Raw genomic sequence first — 25,733 nt, forward strand, 5'->3', positions numbered from 1 at the left:
GGTCAACCCCGGAATTAGTATTCCGCAGGGCATTGTTCCCTGCGGGATCAACTAACCTCCAGTCATTACGTCCACACTAGGCTCCCCTAGACAGGACCTAGCGGGACGTTCAGGTATGGGGATTGCCCCCGCTGCCCCTGGGTTTGAGAGGGCAGGCACTTCATTTTACCAAATGGAGAGCCTTTAGTCCCACGTTCCTTTGCCAACTGTGATACAAAAGGAGTGATTTATCTGATGATATGCTCATGCCAAGCCTTCTACGTAGGCAAAACTATCCACGAGTTTAGACAGAGAATTGGCGACCATCTCTACTATTCTGAAAATGGCAAACTGACCACAATTGGTAGACATATTGGCCTATACCACAAATTCGACAATTCGGTCGTCCAATTCCTGGTCCTCGAGGTGGTTCGACCCGACCCCAGGGGTGGCGATTGGGACCGTTTGGTCCTTCAAAGGGAGTCCCTGTGGATTGAGCGGCTTAATGCCACTCATCCCCCTAGCCTCAATGAGATGGTATCCTATAAACCCTTCTTCTGATAATCTTGGGGCCCCTCTCCCCTCCCCCCTTTTCCCCCTTCTCCCCCCTCCCCTCTCTCCTTGTTTCCCCCTTTTTTTCTCTCCCCCTTTCTTCTTCCCCTTTTTTCCCCAGTCTCGCCCCCCAACCTTTCCCCCCCTTCTCCTCTCCTTTCCTTCTCCCTTTCTCCCTCCCCTCTTCATCTGTCCCTCTCCTCCCCCCTTCCCCCTCCCCCCCCTCCGTATTCTTTTCCCCCTTCCCCTTTCCTTTTCCCCTTCCTCTCCCCTCCCTTCCCTTTTTCCCCCCTTCCCTTCCTTCCCCTCCCCTTTCCCCCCCCCCTCCTCCCCCCCCCCCTGACGATGATAGTGGCTACTGGAGGTTTCTCTCTAATATTCATGGGGTTTCATCAGTCTGTTCGTTTTGATGCTTGACTGACTCATCTACTATGTGGGGAACTAGTGACAGCTCTCAGGTAACAATATTTGAGATTATTTATTTATTGCATACCTGTTGAGAATTTTCATTTGCAAATCTCTGTATTTAAGTGTATTATTAATTGCTGTGAAAGGACAGGCTCTCCCCCTTTTTCCCTTCTCTTCCCCCCCTTTATCCCCCCCCCCTCGTATTCGGCGGCAGTGCTCAGCGGGGATCCGGTTCTCTCTCCCCGCGGCGGACAGGTGTTTGCCCTGGCAGCCCTCACTAGACTACTTGTGTCCGTATGTCGGGGATTTCCATGCCTGTTGACATCGGCGCGCGCTTGCGCAGTAGCACGAGTCCGTGCACCTGCGCAGTGCGGGCAAACAGACCCAGGACGTCAGAGGCCGCCCTCGGCGTGCTCTGACTTCCGGGTTGGGGAGCCCATAAAGCGGCCATTCCCGAACCGCTGTATGGGCTGACGGACGCAGCCTAACTAGTGGACCGGTTCCCCAGGTCAGTTTTCCCCTCCCTCTACACCTTATACTTTCTTACCCCTTCCTTCTCCTAATGCCTGTTTGCACCTATATGAGTTGCAGAGGCATGTCTCTATTGGCTCTGGGTCACTCTCCCTTGTTACTGTGCAACTCGCACAGCGGTGGTTCTCCTTTTCACCTAGCTTCCTTTATCAACTTTCCACATGTACACATTTTATCCTTGACTCCCTGTCCTGCCTCAGTGTGACTGGCAGTTTTACTTTCTTTCTTTCTTTTCTGGTCTGTGGGGATATGGTCCATTCTCATCAGCCATCCGTTCTGATTATTACCTTTATCTCCCCTTTTTTATCCATAGCTGGATGGGCTTTTCTGTATGGTGACCAGCAGCATTGTAATTTTGAATTCTCAAAACGTGATTACCAAACATATTTTCACGTTACTCTTATAATGCTGCCCATCGATACCTTTTGATAACATCCACAGCTTATACACATTAAGGTGGCTTATTTAACATCGGTAAGTGCCAGTCGTATGCTGTATATTCGCTCGCACAAATAGCTTACCTGTGCACAGCACATACCTAATTGGGTGCCCCGTGGTGGTGTTCATTCCTTTTCCCCTCCCTCTTGTGGGGGGAGTTTCGTTCTTGGGGGGGGTGGCCGGCCACACATATAAGGCACTGATCTTTTGACAGCCTACTTCCGGGCAGCACTTCCATTACTGGGCTAGACACGGTTGGTTATACTCTATCACCCATAGGTAAGGAGGACAACACATGGGCATTCACTTATGTGCTGGGGATGGGGGCTCTAGCAATTGGAGCCTCACTTTTCATACAACACTTTCCTCACTACAGAATCACCACCCGCAGCCATCAACAGTATGGACATACTAGTCATTGGGGATTCCTGTGTGTGTTTGGCCCTTCTCCCTCCCTCGTTTGAGCTCCTCCCTCAGCTCCCGGACCTGACATAGCTGGTGGCCCTGTGACCGTGCACCTCATGGAGTTCATACCCCGTCGGCATGTGAGTATCCATTTAGGGTAGTGGCGTTTCTGCCCCCCCTATATGCATACTTACTGTGTCTCCTTTTTCACCATGTAAATTTATTTTATCCATTAGATTAGCCTTCCTTTTTCTTTTGTTCTTAGATATTGGTGCCTAATCGCCCCTGAAGAGTGTTTTGATACACGAAACACGTCGGACTTACGACATGCACTCAATAATCATTTCCCCTTTTACTGGGTCTACCAATCCTAAAGTTTTATCCATTTACTTTGTGATATCATGTACTTCATGGACATTTTTACCTTTTATACCATTCGCTCTGCACCTGTTTTTTTTAGGGGTTTGTTATGTATGTTTACAATGTACCAATTAGGGTGTATCTGTATATGATGTAACAGTCAACCCATATTGGGGTCACCATTATGTCATTATCTTACTATGTACCAATAAATGGCTTGTTTTTTCATGGTGACTGACCCACCGGCCTCATTTGCCCGCCTCACTCAAAGTCCCAACCTTCCCGTTTTCCTTTTCCCCTCCCTCTTATCCTCTCCCTCCTTACCTCCCTTTCTTTTCTGCCATTAATAGCATCGCGCAGTCACAGTTCCATCTTGTTGCAGTGGGATATACAGAGTCTACCAAACCACCCCTGGACTATTGGCCCTCTGGAACAGAGGTACAGACTGTGATTGATGATATGCCCAATTTCTCTTCTATCCTGTGAGTGCAATCTTAGTAGTTTTTAATTGTTCATTTCCTTTTGGTTTTTACAGCGTATAGAGGTGATCCAATATCCTGAGACTTTTAATTTGTACCTCCTTTACCATATAGACTTTATGGCTTTTGTGGGGGTTCTTCCCACCCTCTGTTTGCGCTATTGAGTTTTTTTTCTCCTTTTTTACTTCTACCCATCAATGCCGCCCATCAGTGCCACCTATCAGTGCCCACCGGGGCAGCCTGTCATTGCCCAATCATTGTCGCCTATCAGTGCCCATCGGTGCCACATATCAGTGCCCATCAGTGCAGCCTATCAGTGCCCATCAGAGCAGCGTATCAGTGCCCATCAGTGCAGCCTCATCAGCGCACATCAGTGAAGGGGAAAAATTACTTAAAATTATAACTTTTCTAACAGAAAAAAAACAGTCTTTTTTCATTTGTTTAGCAAAAAATAAAGAACCCAGTGGTGATTAAATACCACCAAAAGAAAGCTCTATCTGTCTAAAGAAAATGATAAAAATGTTGTTTGGATACAGTGTTGCATGACCGCACAATTGTCATTTACAGTGTGACAGCGCTGAAAGCTGAAAATTGACCTGGGCAGGATGGGGGTGAAAGTGCCCAGTAGGCAAGTGGTTCACTTAAAAAGATCAAAATTTTAACAATATGCAAAGTACTAAAATCCCTGAGAATTTTTGGTAATAATTTACCTGCCTGAATGAGGTGTTAGAGCCTCTGTATCTCTTTATTAATAATTTGTCTCCCAGCTCATAATTTTTACTCATAATCTTTTGATGAGTTTTAGATTGAATAATCTCTATGTAAAGCTTTCCCCGTTTGGATAAAAATAGTCAGACTACTTTCACACTCAGACCGCCCGAACGCTAGCGGTAAAGCGCCGCTAGTTTTAGCGGTGCTCTACCGCGCTGTGTGCGGGCGGGAGCAGGGCATTTTTAACCCCAAAGAAGGGGTTAAAAGCACCCAAAAAGTGCCACTGCCGAATCGCTTTGCAGGCTCTTTGGCAGCGCTGTCCATTGATCTCAATGGCAGGGGCGGTTTAGGAGCGGTGTATATACCAAGATGGTGCTTGCAGGACTTTTTTTTCCATCCCACAGTTGGGCTTTCACACTGGGGAGGCTTAAGAGGAGCTTTTCAGGCACTATTTTTAGTGCTGAAATGCCTGAAAGCGCCTTCAGTGTGAAAGGGGTCTTTAAAGTGATTGTTAATCCACTCTAAAATGTATACACCATCAGCACTGCTTCCAATTGCAGTGTCCCCCTCTGTGTGGGATTTATAAAAATGAATGCTGCAAATACCTAATTTCACAGCTGAGATTGTGATCACATGACCAGTCAGCTTTCTCCTTTCCTCCTCTGACAGATGCAGTGGGAGGGGCTGAGATTCCTCTGCTGACGTCAGTCTGGAGGGGAGGAGGAGAGGAGGAGAGAGCTGGCTGGTCATGTGATCGCAATCTCGGCTCTTAAGTGAGGTATTTACAGCATTTATATTTATAATTCATACACAGAGGGGGACACTGCAAAGGGAGGCAGTGCTGATGGTGTATACAGGTTAGGGTTATGAGAGAAACAGGAGGGGCGGCACTGTCAGGAGCAGACAGACAGAGAGGGCAGGGGGGGAGGAGGACACAGGAGCAGAGAGGAGAGCTGATAGCAGGCTGCGGATGATGAAGGCACATAAACTGTCAGGCTCAGCAGCCATGATACACTGTGATCAGTTTACAGGGAAGGAGGGCAGAGCTAAATGACACAGCACAAGCACTGTGTCATATACTGTAAGCAAGAGGCACCACTAACCAAACACTGCCATTGAGATCAATGAACTCTCCAAACAAGTAAGGGACAATGTTGTTGAGAAGTACAAGTCAGGGTTAGGTTATAAAAAAAATATCCAAATCTTTGATGATCCCTAGGAGTAACTAAATGGAAAGATCATGGCACAACGGCAAATCTGCCAAGTGACGGCCGCACACCAAAACTCATGGACCGGGCAAGGAGCGCATTAATCAGAGAGGCAGCACAGAGATCTAAGGTAACCCTGGAGGAGTTGTAGAGTTCCACAGCAGAGACTGGAGTATCTGTACATAGGATGACAATAAGCCGTACGCTCCATAGAGTGGGGCTTTATGGCAGAGTGGTCAGAAGAAAGCCATTACTTTCAGCAAAAAACAAAATGGCACGTTTTGAGTTTGCGAAAAGGCATGTGGGAGACTCCCAAAATGTATGGAGGAAGGTGCTCTGATCTGATGAGACTAAAATTGAACTTTTTGGCCATCAAAGAAAACGCTATGTCTGGCGCAAACCCAACACATCACATCACCCAAAGAACATAATTTTTCAGCAGTCAGGACCGGGAAACTAGTCAGGCTTGAGGGAAAGATGGATGGTGCTAAATACAGGGATAATCTTGAGCAAAACCTGTACCACTCTGTGTGTGATTTGAGGCTAGGATGGAGGTTCACCTTTCAGCAGGACAATGATCCCAAACACACTGCTAAAGCAACACTTGAGCGGTTTAAGGAGAAACATGTAAATGTGTTGGAATGGCCTAGTCAAAGCCCAGACCTCAATCCAATAGAAAATCTGTGGTCATACCTAAAGATTGCTGTTCACAAGCGCAAACCATCCAACTTGAAGGAGCTGGAGCAGTTTTGCAAGGAGGAATGGGCAAAAATCCCAGTGGTAAGATGTGGCAAGCTCATAGAGACTTATCCAAAGCAACTTGGAGCTGTGATAGTCGCAAAACGTGGCTCTACAATGTATTGACTTTAGGGGGGTGAATAGTTATGCACATTTACTTTTTCTGTTATATTGTCCTTTTTGTTGTTTGCTTCACAATAAAAAAAAAAAACTTCTTCAAAGTTGTGGGCATGTTCTGTAAATTAAATGATGCAAATCCTCAAACAATCCATGTTAATTCCAGGTAGTGAGGCAACAAAACACGAAAAATGCCAAGGGCGGTGAATACTTTTGCAAGGCATTGTAACATGCTTTAAAGGAGCAGGATCTATTCTTTATTTTTTTTGGGTTAACAAACCCTTTAAGGTTATCTAATGTAATGGTAAAATTGAAGGTGCTGGCTCAACAATTCATAATGGAATTTTTAATATACTGACTGTGCTATGTGTGGCACATTGGCTGTAGCAGGTCTCCTTTAAATAGCAGGTGAGGGCAGGCTTTATGCAAAGTTACAAGGAAACTAGCCTAGGAGACAGCAGGTCCTGATGAAGCCATGGTAACGGTAAAATGTGTTGACATTCTGCCAGCCAATGTCTGACCTCACAAGGGCCTATGTTCTACCCCTCTGCTGGGAAATGCAAAAGTGGACCAGCATGCACGGTCTGAACACTATCAGAGCCGAGTAAGCAAGAATTACTGAAAGCAGTCAAACGGTGGTGACAGCTAAGAGCGGTAAGAGGGTATACTGGTTGATGCGGGAAAAACGGTACCTGGCTGTAGGTGAGAATTAAAACAGTTAGACATTGCTGCATAAATCTGGGGTAAGATTTCAGCATCATTAGCCATAGCGATGCACTCCCCCTGTTCTCGGGTCCCCATGCTCTTGTCAAGTTCCTCTTTGCTGTTCTCTGGTCCCCGTGCTCTCTACTGCCCCCCCTGCTCTTCTTCGGTCCCTGTGCCCTCTCCCCCCTGCTCTTCTCCGGTCCTCATGCTCTTCTCTGGTCCCTCCTGTACTGTTTTCTGCCCCCCTCCTTCCTCGCAGTGCTGCTAGGTTCCCCTTCCCCACTCCCGCCTGCTGCGGGGGATGTGTCAAGATGGAGAGCTGGGAAGGGACCAGTAAATGTAATTTACAAGTCCCTTCCTTGTCTGAAATCAGTACCATTTACTGACTCTGTTCATTCATAACGGTTTTTTTAAATGCAATTTTTTTGAAAATAAATTCACTTTAATTGATTTAGAAAATATATAACACAATTTTTTTTTTAAATATGAAAGACGATGTTATGCTGAGTAAATAGATACCTAACATGCCATGCTTTAAAATTGCGCACGCTTTTGGAATGGCGCCAAACCACAGTACTTAAAAATCCCTATAGGAAATGCTTTGAAAATGTTTACAGGTTACCAGTTTAGACTTAATGTACACGGGGACATTTTTACAACCCCTCCTGAAAGATTTAAATTGACAGATAAAAACCCAAGTTTAAAACGTACGTTTTGCAGCATTTAGATGCCGCGTTTAGCGGCGTTTCGCCGCGTTTTGCCGCGTTTGCGTTTAGAAGCGTTTGCAAAAAAAATGTTTTGTTTTTTTCAAAATAGCCAAAAATGAAAATCGTCTATAAACGAAACGCGGCTAAACACCAGTACCGCGTTTAGCGTCTGAAACGTCGGAAACTTTGGCGTTTGAACTAATTTTTTGCCTTCAAAGAAAAGCCTCTAAAGGCAACTGCCTAAAACTATATTAAACGAACCTGTGTACATGTACACAGAAGATAACATTGGATGAGTTCAGGGGCAGCTGAAAAAGCAGCCAACTGCCTCTGAACTTCAGTTTACCAGCAGCAGTGTACATGAGGCCTTACAGTTACAGAGGTGGTCTAGTGCTATAAATATTGCTATCACAATAACATTTGCAGCGATACATCACATGTGTGGTGTGAACACTGATTACACATGTGGGCATGACATAAGTATGCGTTTACCACAATACCACTGCACGCGAGGACGGGGGCACTTGAAATTTTTTTCATTATTATTATTTTTATTTCCTATTTTTTATTTTTACACTGTCTATATTTTTTTATCACTTTTATTGCTGTCACAAGAAACGTAAACATCTGTGTCAGTTAGTTACTGTGTCCTTTTTCCTTTTTCATTTGTGCAACTAGGGTAGAAATTGAGCTGTGTGGGCCCTGGGCCCCCCTGTCAAACTGATGAGCAGGAGAGCCCTAAGGGCTCATTCACTTAGGTGCTCTGGCTGTGTGAATGAGTAGTTTATTCGTAAGGCTGGAGCCGCCTGTTACTTGTTGCTTTATATGAGTGATGATTAATAAATGTGTTCACAACAACTAGGTTCTTTTCCAGAGAGATTATCATATATTGGATAACAGAACAAAGGTTCAGTCAGGATAGATAACAGGGTGCTTAGAATATTCATGCAATGATCAGACGCCTTCAGAGAACCCAAATTTTCCTGTCATAAGTCAGCTAAAATAACCTTCCATAATGTACACATTTTTCCCATTCACTAAAATGTTGAGCAATCTGGTCAGTTTTACTAGCCCCTTTGATCTTCTGGGTGACAGGTAATGCCTCTTGGCCTGGACAGCTGCAGTCATAAATTCTGATCAAAGTTATCCAGACATTTCCTTATTGTCTAAGGCTAAGTTGCATTCTGTTACTATCAGGGCTTTTTTTCTCAGAAAATAGGTGCAGGAACTCAACCACGACCCCCCCAAAACCAACCTTCCCTTCACACACACACCCGCCAAACTGCATCAAATAGTGGGTGTGGTCAAATTTCACTAACAGTGCAAGGGTCTTAAAGGGGCATTAAATACCAGGAGTGCATTAGGTACAGAATGCAGAGCTCGGTGGGAGGGGGATGTTACACACAGAGTTCAGAGTTCCAGGGTGTGCTACATACAGAGTGCAGAGTTCAGGGGTGCACTACACACAGTGCAAAGTTCAGAGGTGCACTACAGGCAGAGTGCAGAGTTCTAGGGTGTGCTAGGTGCAGAGTTTGCAGTTGCGTATGTACACAGTGCAAAGTTCAGTTGTGAGCTGCATACAGTGTGCAGAGTTCACGGGGTGCACTACACACAGTGCAAAGTTAAGGGGTGCACTACAACCAGAGTGCAGAGTTTAGCCTTCTTCCTCAGCTGCTTACCTCTGCATCCCTAATCTACATCTCACTTTCACCCCTCTTCAGCTCTGACCTCTGCATGCAACCCCCCTTCCACTGCCCCCATCTTCTCCCTCCCTCCTTAAAAGCTCCACCATTTTCCACATGTCTTACTTGTGTTGCTGTATTAAAATGAAACACCCTGTTGGCTCTAGTACCTCCCCACACACTGTAGGTGGCTCCTCTCTCACTTCTAGGGAGATGATCCAGTGGGGGAGTTGGGATCTGCTCTGCACCTGCATCTTCCTTGTCCACTCAGGAGATCAGATATGTGGGAGCCATTGAGAGACAAGCTGTCCCTTGTAAACACAGAAGCCAGACTTCAATGTTTACAAGTAATGCCGTGTACACACGACCGGACTTTCCGGCAGACTAGGTCTGACGGTCTTTCCGACGGACTTTCGGCGGAGTTCCGACGGACTTTCCAAACGAACGGACTTGGCCACACAAGAACGGACTAAGTCTGTTCAGAAGTCCATTCGTTTTGAACGTGATGACGTAAACGGGACAAAACAAGGAAGTTCAATAGCCAGTAGCCAATACCTGCCCTTGCGTCGTATTTGGTCCGTCGGACTAGCACACAGACGAAAGGTTTTTTTTAGTCCGTCGGAATGAGTCTGTCGAATAGATTTGAAACATGTTCTATTTCTAGGTCCGTTGGACTTTTTCTTTGGAAAACGATCAGACTAGCCCACACACGATCGGATTGTCTGATGGACTGATCCTGTCGGACCTAGTCTGCCGGAAAGTTCGGTCGTGTGTACGCAGCATAGTGGTGAGCAGGGAGCAGAGGGCCCGAGCCAGAGGTGGTAGAACTGAGTTCCACCAAGTTCCATCTGAAAAAAAGCCCTGGTTACAATTAATTAGATAAATGAGTTACCCATTGAAGAATGCCGTTTACCATACTCAAGTACTCCATAAATACTTAAGATCCCTTTTGATGTCCAATTATCATTCTTAAATACTTCTTGTATTGTATTTATGGTCAATTTGCATTCTTACTCTTTGAAAAAAACTATTTATCACATACAAAGTCATAAACATTCAACTCACCTAATGGATCTGTCCAGGCAATCTGATTTTTACAATCCTTACAAATTTGCAAGTCATATGCTTTGAAATGTTTAAAGTGGTTGTAAACCCTCACATATACCCAGTGAAGTGAATAGCCTCAGATGATACACAGAGATTAAACAAATTCTCCTACATGAGTATTACTGGTGTATTTTGATTTTTAAATCAAAGGGCGTTGGGCAGGAGGATGCCAAAAGGGGGTCACCTATGGCTCAGTTTTGGCTGGTTCATCTGGAACCCAATTAATTTTTCTTGTTTATGGCAAGCTTAATTTGTAAGATTGATAAGCCATTCTTTTAATGCACACACACCTCTGAAAGTCAATAGGATCACTCTGCCACTTACAGTTCCATTACGGTCTCCTAGGTCAGCTTTATTGCTTCCTAGGTCAGCTCCCTGTTCCTTGGGAAAGAGTTGATTATGCTGATTACACATTATCAGTCTAGAAGTTCAGTGTTGAAGAATTCAAGAGCTTTGGCAGATAAAACAGTTAGCACATAGTTTTATTTAAACCAATGCACTAATATTCATACTTTTTATTTTTTTAAGGCTTTTTAGTGGGCTTATAAAAGATGTGCAAAGAAAAGTTCCATGGTACTGGAGTGACTTTTATGATGCCCTCAACATACAATGTCTTTCAGCCATTTTGTTTATCTATCTGGCAACTTTAACAAATGCTATTACTTTTGGTGGCATGTTGGGAGATGCTACTGATAACATGCAGGTATGTACATAATAATTCTAATGTAATATGACTAAAATATAAACTATGTGTAAAACTCATCTGTTCATATTATTAATCCCTAATCAATTTCAGAAAGCTGACATGATTACTGGCAAAGTCTGATCTTGACCCCTTTATATTGCCAAATTTGTATTTCAGTTTCACTGTATATTTGGTTTTCATGATACATAATAACATTAAATCTGAACTCCAGGAATTAGTACAGTATTAAAAATAATTAAATATTATTAAATACAGTATTAGTACAGCAGAGCCTAAAGCTGGCCATAAATAGATCAGAATTTGATTGGGGCTGGCCAAATTTCAATTCATGTGGCCACTGCAGTTGAACAGAAGTCAATCTACCAGTCAACTTCTGTTCAACTGCTCTGTCAGATAAAAGCCACTCAATCAGCACTGCAGACAATAAGCTTCAGCTCTGATCTGTTTAATCTGACAGCGGAGGGGGGTTTCCCTGCTGTCAGAATACATAGTTACATAGTTAATCAGATTGAAAAAAGAGACAAGTCCATCTAGTTCCACCAAAAAAAAAAAAAAAACTATCCCATATACACAATCCTTCACCCACAGTTGATCCAGAGGAAGATGAAAAACCCCAGCAAAGCATGCTCCAATTTCCTACAGTAGGGGAAAAAAATTCCTTCCTGATCCCCCGAGAGGCAATCGGATTTTCCCTGGATCAACTTTACCTATAAATGTCAGTACTCAGTTATATTATGTACATTTAGGAAAGAATCCAGGCCTTTTTTAAAGCAATCTACTGAGCTGGCCAGAACCACCCCTGGAGGGAGTCTATTGCACTACAGCTCTTACTGTGAAGAAACCTTTCCGTAATACAATAGCACAGCAGGGAGGAATGAACGAAAAAAAACAGTATCATGTATGGCCAGATTAAAATGGAAATGGGAAAAAAACAAGGAACACTGCTCATGTAGGTGAATCCAGATAAATGAATAAGTGAATTGAAGGATTCATCTCAAGGGTGCTCGCCGCGGCTCGCCCACCGTGCAAACTGCAAAAGGGAAGAAACAGCAATCAAGGCATAAAGGCAGAAATGTTTCAAACAGTATCATGTGCTTAATCCTTGCCCTAAGCAATACCATGGACCTTCCTTAAATAGGACCTCCCGCTGTGGTAGCAGTCAGCAGTGATCATTTGTATTCTGCCGGTGGGGAAGGCCCCCCACGCTCCTCATCAGCAGAACACAATGGCGCTTCAACACTGACTGTGTTAAAGGGGGAATTGAGGCAATTTTCTTTCCTTTAACCCCTGGTAATTGGACATCAAAAGGGGTACAGTAGAAAAACTGATTGTCTCCTGGTGCTTCTTCCACCCTTTCTCCATTTTAATCTGCAAAAAGGAAGAAACAGCTGCACTCCAAGATGATGAATATGAGTCCTTTATTAATCCATCCAAGTGACACGCCACAGGAAAAACGACAATCAAGGCATCAAGGCAGACATATTTCACACAGTATCATGTGCTTATTCATTGCCCTGAGCAGTACCAATGACCTTCCTTAAATAGGACCTTCCACTGTATGGAACACAGGTGTGGATGAGGTCAGCAGAACTACTTCTATATCCCAGCCATGTTCCAATCAAGGATGTAATCAAATACATGGCTGTGGTTTGACTGATAGACCACAATGAAGTAGGTAAACATAAAATAAAATAAAAAATAAATACCTGAATCCAATATAAAAAAAAAAATGAAGAAAAACAAAAAAGAAGAAAAAATGTACATTTATATATGTAAAAGAAAAAAAGAAATGTGAATAAATATATATAAAAAACATTGTATAGATGAAAAATATATATATATATATATATATATATATATATATATATATATATATATATGAAAAAAGTCCCCATAAACGTCTACTGTACAAAATAAGGTCCGTTGGTATGGACCATAGGGTGAGTACATGGATTGAACTGGCTACAAGGGCGAGTTCAGAGGGTGGTGATAAATGGGGAGTACTCGGAATGGTCAGGGGTGGGTAGTGGGGTTCCCCAGGGTTCTGTGCTGGGATCAATCCTATTTAATTTGGTCATAAACGACCTGGAGGATGGGATAAACAGTTCAATCTCTGTATTTGCAGACTAAGCAGGGCAATAACTTCTCCGCAGGATGTGGAAACCTTGCAAAAAGATCTGAACAAATTAATGAGGTGGGCAGGTACATGGCAAATCAGGTTCAATGTAGAAAAATGTAAAATAATGCATTTGGGTGGCAAAAATATGAATGCAATCTATACACTGGGGGGAGAACCTCTCGGGGAATCTAGGATGGAAAAGGACTTGGGGGGTCCTAGTAGATGATAGGCTCAGCAATGGCATGCAATGCCAAGCTGCTGCTAACAAAGCAAACAGAATATTGGCATGCACTAAAAAGGGGATCAACTCCAGAGATAAAACGATAATAATCCCACTCTACAAGACTCTGGTCCGGCCGCACCTAGAGTATGCTGTCCAGTTCTGGGCACCAGTCCTCAGGAAGGATGTACTGGAAATGGAGCGAGTACAAAGAAGGGCAACAAAGCTAATAAAGGGTCTGGAGGATCTTAGTTATGAGGAAAGGTTGCGAGCACTGAACTTATTCTCTCTGGAGAAGAGACGCTTGAGAGGGGATATGATTTCAATATACAAATACCATACTGGTGACCCTACAATAGAAATAAAACTTTTTCGCAGAAGAGAGTTTAACAAGACTCGTGGCCACTCATTAAAATTAGAAGAAAAGAGATTTAACCTTAAACTACGTAGAGGGTTCTTTACTGTAAGAGCGGCAAGGATGTGGAATTCCCTTCCACAGGCGGTGGTCTCAGCGGGGAGCATCGATAGCTTCAAGAAACTATTAGATAAGCACCTGAATGACCACAACATACAGGGATATACAATGTAATACTGACACATAATCACACATAGGTTGGACTTGTGTCTTTTTCCAACCTCACCTACTATGTAACTATGTAAAAATATATAGAAAAATATATACCATAACAAGTAAAATGATATTTAAAGCAGCAAAACCAAAAGAAAAAGAGAAAAAGAAAAAAAGACACCATAGTAAAAACACAAGTATAGATGTATAAAATATATAATTTATAGTCATAATAATTACGATAAGTACCGATGATATAAAATGTAACTACATATACTATATACAAAGAAAGCACATGAACGTACACATGCATGAAATATCTATAATTCACACTTACTATGTATGGAGAATCAAGACATACACGTTCAAATATTTGGAGTAGGGGAAGGAGTATATCGCTGCACATATAAAGCTACACTGTGGCTCCACCTGTAGATTTTTTTAAAATAGTTAAACAGATATTTTTATTGCTATCGTCACTTCCTTCATGTGCAAATGATGCAACAATGTGCAAAGCCGAATAGCAAACAAAATAAAAAAACTATATATATATTTTTTTAATATATAGATTTGAGAGACTTTCTCTGAAGAGCTCATTATGGGACAAAGATAAGGAGCAAAAGGGAAGTGTCATGGAGAAATAAAGCATAACAAGACCTCTTTTGTTCTACATGGGTCAGGAACAAATTAGTCATAAAAATTACTCACATCCCAATCAAAGTTCATGCCTTTAGGAATACGCGTCCGTAAATGGAATATCCAATACTCCTCCCTCCTGCATAGCATCCAAAAGGCATCACCTCCCCTATTGGGCACTTTGATTTTGTCTATACCTGGACCCGCATACTTGAATAATAGCACCATGATGATAAATGAAGTGTTTTGCAACATTGGTTGTTTTATTTTTTTCAATACTATATAAGTGTTCATAAAATCTCGTAGGCGTCTGGTGGTCCTACCCACATATTGTACATTACAGACACTGCAGGTGAAAATATATATTACATAACTGGCATTGCAGTTGTGGAAGGAGTCTATCCTTTTTTTTTTTTTTTTTTTTTTTTTTATTCTATCAAATTTATTTATTTTTTTTTATTCTTTATTTTATCAAAATTTGTCATACACAGAGAAGCAAAAACTTTTCCCCTACTCAATAGGGATATACATTAAAAATTTTATTTCCAAACCTTTATCTACCCTTACCCTCCTTCCAGCCCCCCCACCCCACCCCACTCCTAGACCTCTTTTTCTCCTCTTCTCTAAGTAATCTTAATCTCACTATATTTCTTTATGAATTTAAACTTTTTCCACTTTTCCCATCTCTTAATGAATCCCTCTCTAGTATCCTCATGGCTATAGCTTAGATGTTCCATGTTATATATCTCTTCTATTTTATCAAACCACTATCTAATTTTTGGGCTCTCTGCTTCCTTCCATTTTCTCGGTATTAAGCTTTTTGCAGCGTTCATCATATGTACAATCATTGAGTTTCTATATTCTTCTGTCGGAATATCTACCCCATGAAATAGACATGTCCATGGTTCCTCAGGTATATCTATATATTAGTAATTTCCTTAATATAACTCAGTATTTCCTTCCAGTACATTTACATTTGGGGCACCCCCACCATATATGGGTCATGGTTCTCGTTTGTTTACAGCCCCGCCAACACTCCGTTGTTTGTAATATTTGATATGATATATGTTTCTGGGGTTCTATACCACCGGGTTATGCACTTATAGTTCATTTCCACCATCCCATTATTTACTGATGATCCATGTACTAGTTTCAGGATTTTTCCTACTTCTTGGTTCCTTCCTCGTTTCCCCAATTCCCTCTCCCAATTTTTTATAAATGTCAGAATTTCCAAGCTCTTCTACTTCTATCAAGGTTTTATATATCCTAGATATAGTCCCACTTGTTTTTTCGATGGTACATAGTCGCTCTATCAATGTAAGTGCTTCTCCTTCTCTTATTGGGTGAGGAAGTGCTGCTATGAAGTGTTTGAGCTGAAAATACCTCCATTCATTAATCTCCAGCACATCTTTTTTTATTTTTAATTCTTGTAAAGTGCAAATTTTTCCCCTTGTATTATATCACGTAGTTGTGCGTTTTCTTTTTTAATCCAATTCCACCCTATCGAACTTTCCCCAGTGCAAATAGATTATTTTCCTTTAGTGCCATCAATGGTGAATTATATTTCCATTTATTTTTCTTGTGTAGTGCATCCCAAATTTTCAAAACTATCCGTGTCAATGTGTGTGTATTTTCTCCCAATGTCCTATAGCATGGTGGTATCCATATATTCCTCCCTAATTGTGTATTAGCCATTATGTGTTCTATATTTACCCACCTTTTCCCATTATTTAATTTAGCCCATTCCACCACGCATGTTAACAGAACCGCCTCGTAGTATTTTTGAAAGTCAGGTACATTTAATCCCCCTTGGCTTTTTACTTTCTTCAGAGTTGCCAGAGAGATTCTTATTATTTATTTCTTATTATGCCATATTAATTTAGTGATTAAAGTTCTTAATGTTCTAAAATATGCTGGGGGTATATATATATATATATGGGGAACATCTGAAAGTTGTACATGATCTTCGGAAGTATTATCATCTTTAGGGTGTTAATCCGGCCCATCCATGATAAGGGGCATGCTGCTATCCTTTTTATTTCTATTTTTATCTCCTTTAATAATGGGATATAGTTTGCTTGATATATTTCCTCTTAATCCCAAGATATTTTGTTTCCATCCTCCTCCAAGGGAATGGAAACTCTTGTTGTAGACTCTGTTCCTCTTTCAATTTCATGTTTATATTTAATATTTCAGATTTACTCGGGTTGATCTTAAAATTAGATAGATCTCCATATTCCTTTAATGCTTTCATAAGATTGGGCATTGTAATTTGGGGGTTTGATATATAGAATAATATATCATCTGCTAATGCAGCTAATTTATGCTCCTCTTCTCCAACTTTGAAGCCCCCATGTCCGCATCCCCCGCACTATCGCCAGGAGAGGTTCCAGCACCAGCACGAACAGGAGCGGAGACAGGGGACATCCCTGTCTCGTCCTGTTATTCATTCTAAAGGGGGGTGAAAATGTTCCATTTACTTTCACCATGGCTGTAGGACCTTTATGTAATGTTTGTATCCACTGCATCATCCTTGGGCCTATCCCCATGCTCTCATCATGAATCCCCAGTCTACCCTGTCGAAAGCCTTTTCAGCATCTATCGACAGGAGTAGACCGAGGACTCTCCCTTCTTTTATTTTTTGAAGTAACAGAAGTGTTCTTACCCCATTATCCTTCCCCCCAAGAGATCTCCTTGGTACAAAGCCCACTTGATCAGGATGGACCAACTCCGTCATTAAATCTTTCATCCTTGTTGCTAGTATTTTCGCGAATAATTTTGTGTACGCATTTAACAATGATATAGGTCTATAGTTTGAACACTTAGTACTATCTTTGCCTTCTTTTGCTATAATAGTAATTGATGCCAATAAGGCTTTACTCATCTCATACCTTCTTCCCAATCCATTCATATATGTGCACAGTTTTGGGGTCAGGATTTCTTTGAACCTTTTTAAGTATAGTGTCGTGTATCCATCTGGCCCTGGACGTTTTCCTGGCGCTGATTCTTTTAACGCTGGATTAATCTCCTCAACTGTTATTGGTGTTTCTAGGGATATTGCTCTTTCCTCTGTTATTCGGGGGATCCTAGCTTTTTTTAAATATTCTTTTATTCTTTCTTTTTTCCCCTCATCCCATCGTCCTTTCTGATTTACTGAGTATAGTTGTTCATAAAAGTCTCAGAAGACCGTCGCTATGTCCTTTGTATTATAGATCATTTCCCCTTTTTTATTTTGTATTTTTTCTATGAAGTTCATTGATTTTGTTTTCTTAACATCCTTTGCTAGGCACTTGCTATTTTTATTCCCCCATTGATATCTTTCCTTTGAGATTTTATTGAAGGTTTTCCTTATTTCCTGTTCTAATAGTTCCTTTAGTTCATTTCTTTTTATTACTAGTTCTTGTGACAGTTCCTGATCTTGCTCTTTCCCTTTTTTGTGTCTTTGCTCTAAGGCCCCTTTCACACTGGGGCAGTTTGCAGGCGCTATTGCGCTAATAATAGCGTCTGAAAACCGACCCGAAACAGCCGCTGCTGTCTCTCCAGTGTGAAAGCCCCGAGGGCTTTCACACTAGAGCAGTGCGCTAGCGGGACGGGAAAAAAAGTCCTGCTAGCAGCATCTTCGGAGCGGTGAAGGAGCAGTGTATCCGCTCCTTCGCCGCTCCTGCCCATTGAAATCAGTGGGACTGCGCGGCTATACCGCCAGCAAAGCGCCTCTGCAGAGGCGCTTTGCAGTGGTTTTTAACCCTTTCTTGGCCGCTAGTGGGGGGTAAAACTGCCCCCCCGCTAGCGCCTGAATACCGACGGTAAAGCGCCGCTAACAATAGCGGCGCTTTACCATCGCCCCCGCCCCAGTGTGAAAGGGGCAGAATAGGTCTATCAATTTTGCCCTCTTTTTTATTCTTTCTCCTAGTTCCCATTGAGATCAGGATTCCCCTTATGTAGGCTTTATGAGCCTCCCAAAGGTTATCGTCCGCAATCTCACTGGTTCCGTTTAAACTAAAATATTGCTCTAATTCTTTTTTTACTATCTCCTCCCCTTGTTTATCTAGAAGATCTTCATTTAGCCTCAAAGAACACGCTTGTATCTGAGTTTCTGGTATCTTTTTTTTCATGGTCATTGGCGCATGGTCAGATAGTGTAGCTATTTCTATACTGGTGGAGACTACCAAGTCTAGCATTCTATTTTCTATTAGCCAATAGTCAATCCTAGTGTATGTCCCGTGTACAGGGGAGTAGAACGTAAAATCTTGCATCCTGGGATGTTGTATTCTCCATACATCTACTAACTGGTAGTGGTGTAATTTCTGTTTTATCGCCTTCAATTGGGCGTTCCTCCTCCCCTGTACACGGGGCGTACTGTCTTGTTTTAGATCCATACAAAAATTCAGGTCCCCCGCCATGAACACTTTCCCTTTTTTAAATTCCGATAATTTTTCCAGGGCTCCCCCCAAATATATGGTTGGGCCTTTATTAGGGCAATAAATATTAGCCAATGTGCATTCCATTCCCAACAGCTTCCCCCTTAAGAAGAGAAATCTTCCCTCTGGGTCAGTTAATCTGTCCTCCAGGGAGAACCGAACTCCCCTACCTATTCCAATTGCAACCCCTTTTGCCTTAATTTGTCATTGAGTCGCCATAGTACCAAGTTGGGAGCTGATGGGAATACAACCCCACATTAGTTTCATGAGACAGGTGTATCTCCTGTAAGAAGACCACCCCGACCACATGATGCTCGATCTCTTTCAAGATTTTATGCCTTTTTGTTGGTGTATTCAGCCCTCGGACATTGTAGGTCAAAAAATTATCTGTAGTCATGGTATAGTTATTCGCAGCCTGCTTTCATAGAGATGGCTTATTTGCATCCTATTTTCATATAGATGCAATCTATTTCTGAGTTTACAATTATTCTTAATGGGGTCTAAGTTTTACCCCCAAGGAACCCCCAACTATATTTAATATTAGCCATTCTCATTTAAACCAATAATGGCCTAAGAAGTCTTCTTCTTTCCAATGTTTTTGCTGATAGATCTGTGAAGATTTGAAGTTCTGCACCCTTGTATTCTAGTGGTGGTCTATCTCTCAATCTCTTCCATAACTCAGCCTTATCTTCATATAGCTGAAATCATACTATGATATCCCGGGGTATTTCTGCGTTTAGATACGGAGGTTTCCTAATCCTATGCACTCGGTCTATTTTGAGTTCTTGCTCTTCTCCTCTGTCCAGTAGAGGGTTAAATATTTCCTTCATAGTTTTTTTCAGCTCTTCACCAATCTCTTCTGGAAGCGCTCTTATCCTTAGATTCTGGCGTCTGCTTTGGTTTTCTTGATTTTCTATTTTGTATAATATTTCCCTCTGACTGGTTTGCAGAGTTTTAACTTGTGTTTTTAGTTCTTGTATTTCTGAGGCTTGCTTTTCGTTCTTGTCTTCCGTTTCTTCTACCTTTTTTAGCAGATGGCCCAAGTCAGCTCGCATTGTTGCGATTTCTGTCTTAAAAGAATTTTTTAATCTTTTTTCTAATCTTTCAAACATCTCTATTATTTCTGATTTAGTTGACAATTGGGCGTAAGTACTTTGCTCTCCTGCACTTGCTTCATTATCCATCCTGACATCTGTTATAGTTTTTTCCTGTATTTCTCCTTTCTTTTTCGCAGATTCTTTTTTCTTTTCTTTAGTCGCTTGTTGTTTTTCAAGGACAGGGCTTTTTGGATTTTCCTCTTTTGTTAAATATTTTTGGTTCGTACTAGTGTTTAAGCTTTCCCTTGGGGTTTTAGGCACAGTTCCTTTTGTAGTTCTGCTTCTCATTCTAGTATTTATATAGATAAGAAAGAAGACTGATGCAGGGTTTTCACAGTCAACAGTGTTTGCCAATGCACCTGCAAGGTTTTCCCATTCAACAAGGTTTCACAGTCAATTCGCTGTGCATCAACTGGTTTCAGGGGATACACTGGGGCAGACAAAGTTTTGCGCAGGCAAATGCAAGATTTTCACATTTAACAGGGTTTCACCGTCAATTTCCGGCCCATAGGCAGGTGCAGGGTTTTCCCATTTAACAAGGTTTCACATTCAATCACCCGTGCATAAGCAGATTACGTACAAGATATGTTTAAGGGTTTTTACTTGGTGCTTACAGTCCGTTTGCTCATCTCTCCCTTGTAGGTATTTCCTATCTGGGGGGTCACACTGTAACAAATGACAGGGTGTACATGCAAGTTTTTTTTACCATTAGCAGGGTTTGCGAAAGCAAGTTCAGGGTGCACATGTCCTGGCCTCTCACGCCGCTGGCTGCAGCTCATCCGCCTGGAGCCTCCCTCATCCACTCAGTCTGGCCCCACGATCGTGCTCCTCCTCCACCTCAGCAGCAACAGCACACACCCATCCTGGTGAAGGAGTCTATCTTAAACTCCTTCCACTAACTGCAGAACAAAATGTGTTGCCCCCCAAAATATGTGCACAGCATGAGCATTCAGTAGCTCCACACCTATAGTTCCCTTTGAAATGCAACCAGGTATGGGATTGAATCGGTTTCCTATGGAAAAAAACTGCGGGACAAAAGACGCCCTATGGTTAAGAATCTCTGCACAAGTATTATCCACATGCAAAATGGGTAAATGCCTATGGATGATGCTTTTAATCAGGTTCAATTCTACACTGTATGGAGTAGTGATAGTAAGTTTTTTGTCCCAACCTGTAGTTTTTTTGCCCTCTCTCACCAACCTATATATCACGCATCTTTTGTACAGAAAACCCCTTCAGATTGTGGATTCAATTGTACCTTAGATATAAAGATGACCTACTGACCTTCATGATTAATGGTACAATGCATTTTGGCCCTTTTCTAGAGTATTTAAATTGCAACAATAAAAAATCAGTTTTCACAGGTCAGGCTGACAATAGGGGTACTTTGGTAATTTGGGGGTTTGATATATAGAATAATATATCATCTGCTAATGCAGCTAATTTATGCTCCTCTTCTCCAACTTTGAAGCCCCCATGTCCGCATCCCCCGCACTATCGCCAGGAGAGGTTCCAGCACCAGCACGAACAGGAGCGGAGACAGGGGACATCCCTGTCTCGTCCTGTTATTCATTCTAAAGGGGGGTGAAAATGTTCCATTTACTTTCACCATGGCTGTAGGACCTTTATGTAATGTTTGTATCCACTGCATCATCCTTGGGCCTATCCCCATGCTCTCATCATGAATCCCCAGTCTACCCTGTCGAAAGCCTTTTCAGCATCTATCGACAGGAGTAGACCGAGGACTCTCCCTTCTTTTATTTTTTGAAGTAACAGAAGTGTTCTTACCCCATTATCCTTCCCCCCAAGAGATCTCCTTGGTACAAAGCCCACTTGATCAGGATGGACCAACTCCGTCATTAAATCTTTCATCCTTGTTGCTAGTATTTTCGCGAATAATTTTGTGTACGCATTTAACAATGATATAGGTCTATAGTTTGAACACTTAGTACTATCTTTGCCTTCTTTTGCTATAATAGTAATTGATGCCAATAAGGCTTTACTCATCTCATACCTTCTTCCCAATCCATTCATATATGTGCACAGTTTTGGGGTCAGGATTTCTTTGAACCTTTTTAAGTATAGTGTCGTGTATCCATCTGGCCCTGGACGTTTTCCTGGCGCTGATTCTTTTAACGCTTGATTAATCTCCTCAACTGTTATTGGTGTTTCTAGGGATATTGCTCTTTCCTCTGTTATTCGGGGGATCCTAGCTTTTTTTAAATATTCTTTTATTCTTTCTTTTTTCCCCTCATCCCATCGTCCTTTCTGATTTACTGAGTATAGTTGTTCATAAAAGTCTCAGAAGACCGTCGCTATGTCCTTTGTATTATAGATCATTTCCCCTTTTTTATTTTGTATTTTTTCTATGAAGTTCATTGATTTTGTTTTCTTAACATCCTTTGCTAGGCACTTGCTATTTTTATTCCCCCATTGATATCTTTCCTTTGAGATTTTATTGAAGGTTTTCCTTATTTCCTGTTCTAATAGTTCCTTTAGTTCATCTCTTTTTATTACTAGTTCTTGTGACAGTTCCTGATCTTGCTCTTTCCCTTTTTTGTGTCTTTGCTCTAAGGCCCCTTTCACACTGGGGCAGTTTGCAGGCGCTATTGCGCTAATAATAGCGTCTGAAAACCGACCCGAAACAGCCGCTGCTGTCTCTCCAGTGTGAAAGCCCCGAGGGCTTTCACACTAGAGCAGTGCGCTAGCGGGACGGGAAAAAAAGTCCTGCTAGCAGCATCTTCGGAGCGGTGAAGGAGCAGTGTATCCGCTCCTTCGCCGCTCCTGCCCATTGAAATCAGTGGGACTGCGCGGCTATACCGCCAGCAAAGCGCCTCTGCAGAGGCGCTTTGCAGTGGTTTTTAACCCTTTCTTGGCCGCTAGTGGGGGGTAAAACCGCCCCCCCGCTAGCGCCTGAATACCGACGGTAAAGCGCCGCTAACAATAGCGGCGCTTTACCATCGCCCCCGCCCCAGTGTGAAAGGGGCAGAATAGGTCTATCAATTTTGCCCTCTTTTTTATTCTTTCTCCTAGTTCCCATTGAGATCAGGATTCCCCTTATGTAGGCTTTATGAGCCTCCCAAAGGTTATCGTCCGCAATCTCACTGGTTCCGTTTAAACTAAAATATTGCTCTAATTCTTTTTTTACTATCTCCTCCCCTTGTTTATCTAGAAGATCTTCATTTAGCCTCAAAGAACACGCTTGTATCTGAGTTTCTGGTATCTTTTTTTTCATGGTCATTGGCGCATGGTCAGATAGTGTAGCTATTTCTATACTGGTGGAGACTACCAAGTCTAGCATTCTATTTTCTATTAGCCAATAGTCAATCCTAGTGTATGTCCCGTGTACAGGGGAGTAGAACGTAAAATCTTGCATCCTGGGATGTTGTATTCTCCATACATCTACTAACTGGTAGTGGTGTAATTTCTGTTTTATCGCCTTCAATTGGGCGTTCCTCCTCCCCTGTACACGGGGCGTACTGTCTTGTTTTAGATCCATACAAAAATTCAGGTCCCCCGCCATGAACACTTTCCCTTTTTTAAATTCCGATAATTTTTCCAGGGCTCCCCCCAAATATATGGTTGGGCCTTTATTAGGGCAATAAATATTAGCCAATGTGCATTCCATTCCCAACAGCTTCCCCCTTAAGAAGAGAAATCTTCCCTCTGGGTCAGTTAATCTGTCCTCCAGGGAGAACCGAACTCCCCTACCTATTCCAATTGCAACCCCTTTTGCCTTAATTTGTCATTGAGTCGCCATAGTACCAAGTTGGGAGCTGATGGGAATACAACCCCACATTAGTTTCATGAGACAGGTGTGTCTCCTGTAAGAAGACCACCCCGACCACATGATGCTCGATCTCTTTCAAGATTTTATGCCTTTTTGTTGGTGTATTCAGCCCTCGGACATTGTAGGTCAAAAAATTATCTGTAGTCATGGTATAGTTATTCGCAGCCTGCTTTCATAGAGATGGCTTATTTGCATCCTATTTTCATATAGATGCAATCTATTTCTGAGTTTACAATTATTCTTAATGGGGTCTAAGTTTTACCCCCAAGGAACCCCCAACTATATTTAATATTAGCCATTCTCATTTAAACCAATAATGGCCTAAGAAGTCTTCTTCTTTCCAATGTTTTTGCTGATAGATCTGTGAAGATTTGAAGTTCTGCACCCTTGTATTCTAGTGGTGGTCTATCTCTCAATCTCTTCCATAACTCAGCCTTATCTTCATATAGCTGAAATCATACTATGATATCCCGGGGTATTTCTGCGTTTAGATACGGAGGTTTCCTAATCCTATGCACTCGGTCTATTTTGAGTTCTTGCTCTTCTCCTCTGTCCAGTAGAGGGTTAAATATTTCCTTCATAGTTTTTTTCAGCTCTTCACCAATCTCTTCTGGAAGCGCTCTTATCCTTAGATTCTGGCGTCTGCTTTGGTTTTCTTGATTTTCTATTTTGTATAATATTTCCCTCTGACTGGTTTGCAGAGTTTTAACTTGTGTTTTTAGTTCTTGTATTTCTGAGGCTTGCTTTTCGTTCTTGTCTTCCGTTTCTTCTACCTTTTTTAGCAGATGGCCCAAGTCAGCTCGCATTGTTGCGATTTCTGTCTTAAAAGAATTTTCTAATCTTTTTTCTAATCTTTCAGACATCTCTATTATTTCTGATTTAGTTGACAATTGGGCGTAAGTACTTTGCTCTCCTGCACTTGCTTCATTATCCATCCTGACATCTGTTATAGTTTTTTCCTGTATTTCTCCTTTCTTTTTCGCAGATTCTTTTTTCTTTTCTTTAGTCGCTTGTTGTTTTTCAAGGACAGGGCTTTTTGGATTTTCCTCTTTTGTTAAATATTTTTGGTTCGTACTAGTGTTTAAGCTTTCCCTTGGGGTTTTAGGCACAGTTCCTTTTGTAGTTCTGCTTCTCATTCTAGTATTTATATAGATAAGAAAGAAGACTGATGCAGGGTTTTCACAGTCAACAGTGTTTGCCAATGCACCTGCAAGGTTTTCCCATTCAACAAGGTTTCACAGTCAATTCGCCGTGCATCAACTGGTTTCAGGGGATACACTGGGGCAGACAAAGTTTTGCGCAGGCAAATGCAAGATTTTCACATTTAACAGGGTTTCACTGTCAATTTCCGGCCCATAGGCAGGTGCAGGGTTTTCCCATTTAACAAGGTTTCACATTCAATCACCCGTGCATAAGCAGATTACGTACAAGATATGTTTAAGGGTTTTTACTTGGTGCTTACAGTCCGTTTGCTCATCTCTCCCTTGTAGGTATTTCCTATCTGGGGGGTCACACTGTAACAAATGACAGGGTGTACATGCAAGTTTTTTTTACCATTAGCAGGGTTTGCGAAAGCAAGTTCAGGGTGCACATGTCCTGGCCTCTCACGCCGCTGGCTGCAGCTCATCCGCCTGGAGCCTCCCTCATCCACTCAGTCTGGCCCCACGATCGTGCTCCTCCCCCACCTCAGCAGCAACAGCACACACCCATCCTGGTGAAGGAGTCTATCTTAAACTCCTTCCACTAACTGCAGAACAAAATGTGTTGCCCCCCAAAATATGTGCACAGCATGAGCATTCAGTAGCTCCACACCTATAGTTCCCTTTGAAATGCAACCAGGTATGGGATTGAATCGGTTTCCTATGGAAAAAAACTGCGGGACAAAAGACGCCCTATGGTTAAGAATCTCTGCACAAGTATTATCCACATGCAAAATGGGTAAATGCCTATGGATGATGCTTTTAATCAGGTTCAATTCTACACTGTATGGAGTAGTGATAGTAAGTTTATTGTCCCAACCTGTAGTTTTTTTGCCCTCTCTCACCAACCTAT

The 25,733-nt window shown here is 42.1% G+C and overlaps 1 protein-coding gene across 1 annotated transcript in view; it reads left to right on the forward strand.

The window, feature by feature from the left end:
• Positions 1-25,733, forward strand: part of LOC141132416 (electrogenic sodium bicarbonate cotransporter 1-like) — an 890,811-nt gene that overhangs the window by 485,888 nt on the left and 379,190 nt on the right. Inside the window, exon 9 of the mRNA XM_073620775.1 lies at positions 10,656-10,830. Within this exon, the coding sequence (XP_073476876.1) occupies positions 10,656-10,830 (175 nt within the window). The remainder of the gene's footprint in view (positions 1-10,655; positions 10,831-25,733) is intronic.

The sequence above is a fragment of the Aquarana catesbeiana genome, linkage group LG03 (genome assembly GCF_042186555.1).
Source record: "Aquarana catesbeiana isolate 2022-GZ linkage group LG03, ASM4218655v1, whole genome shotgun sequence".
NCBI lineage: Eukaryota > Metazoa > Chordata > Amphibia > Anura > Ranidae > Aquarana > Aquarana catesbeiana.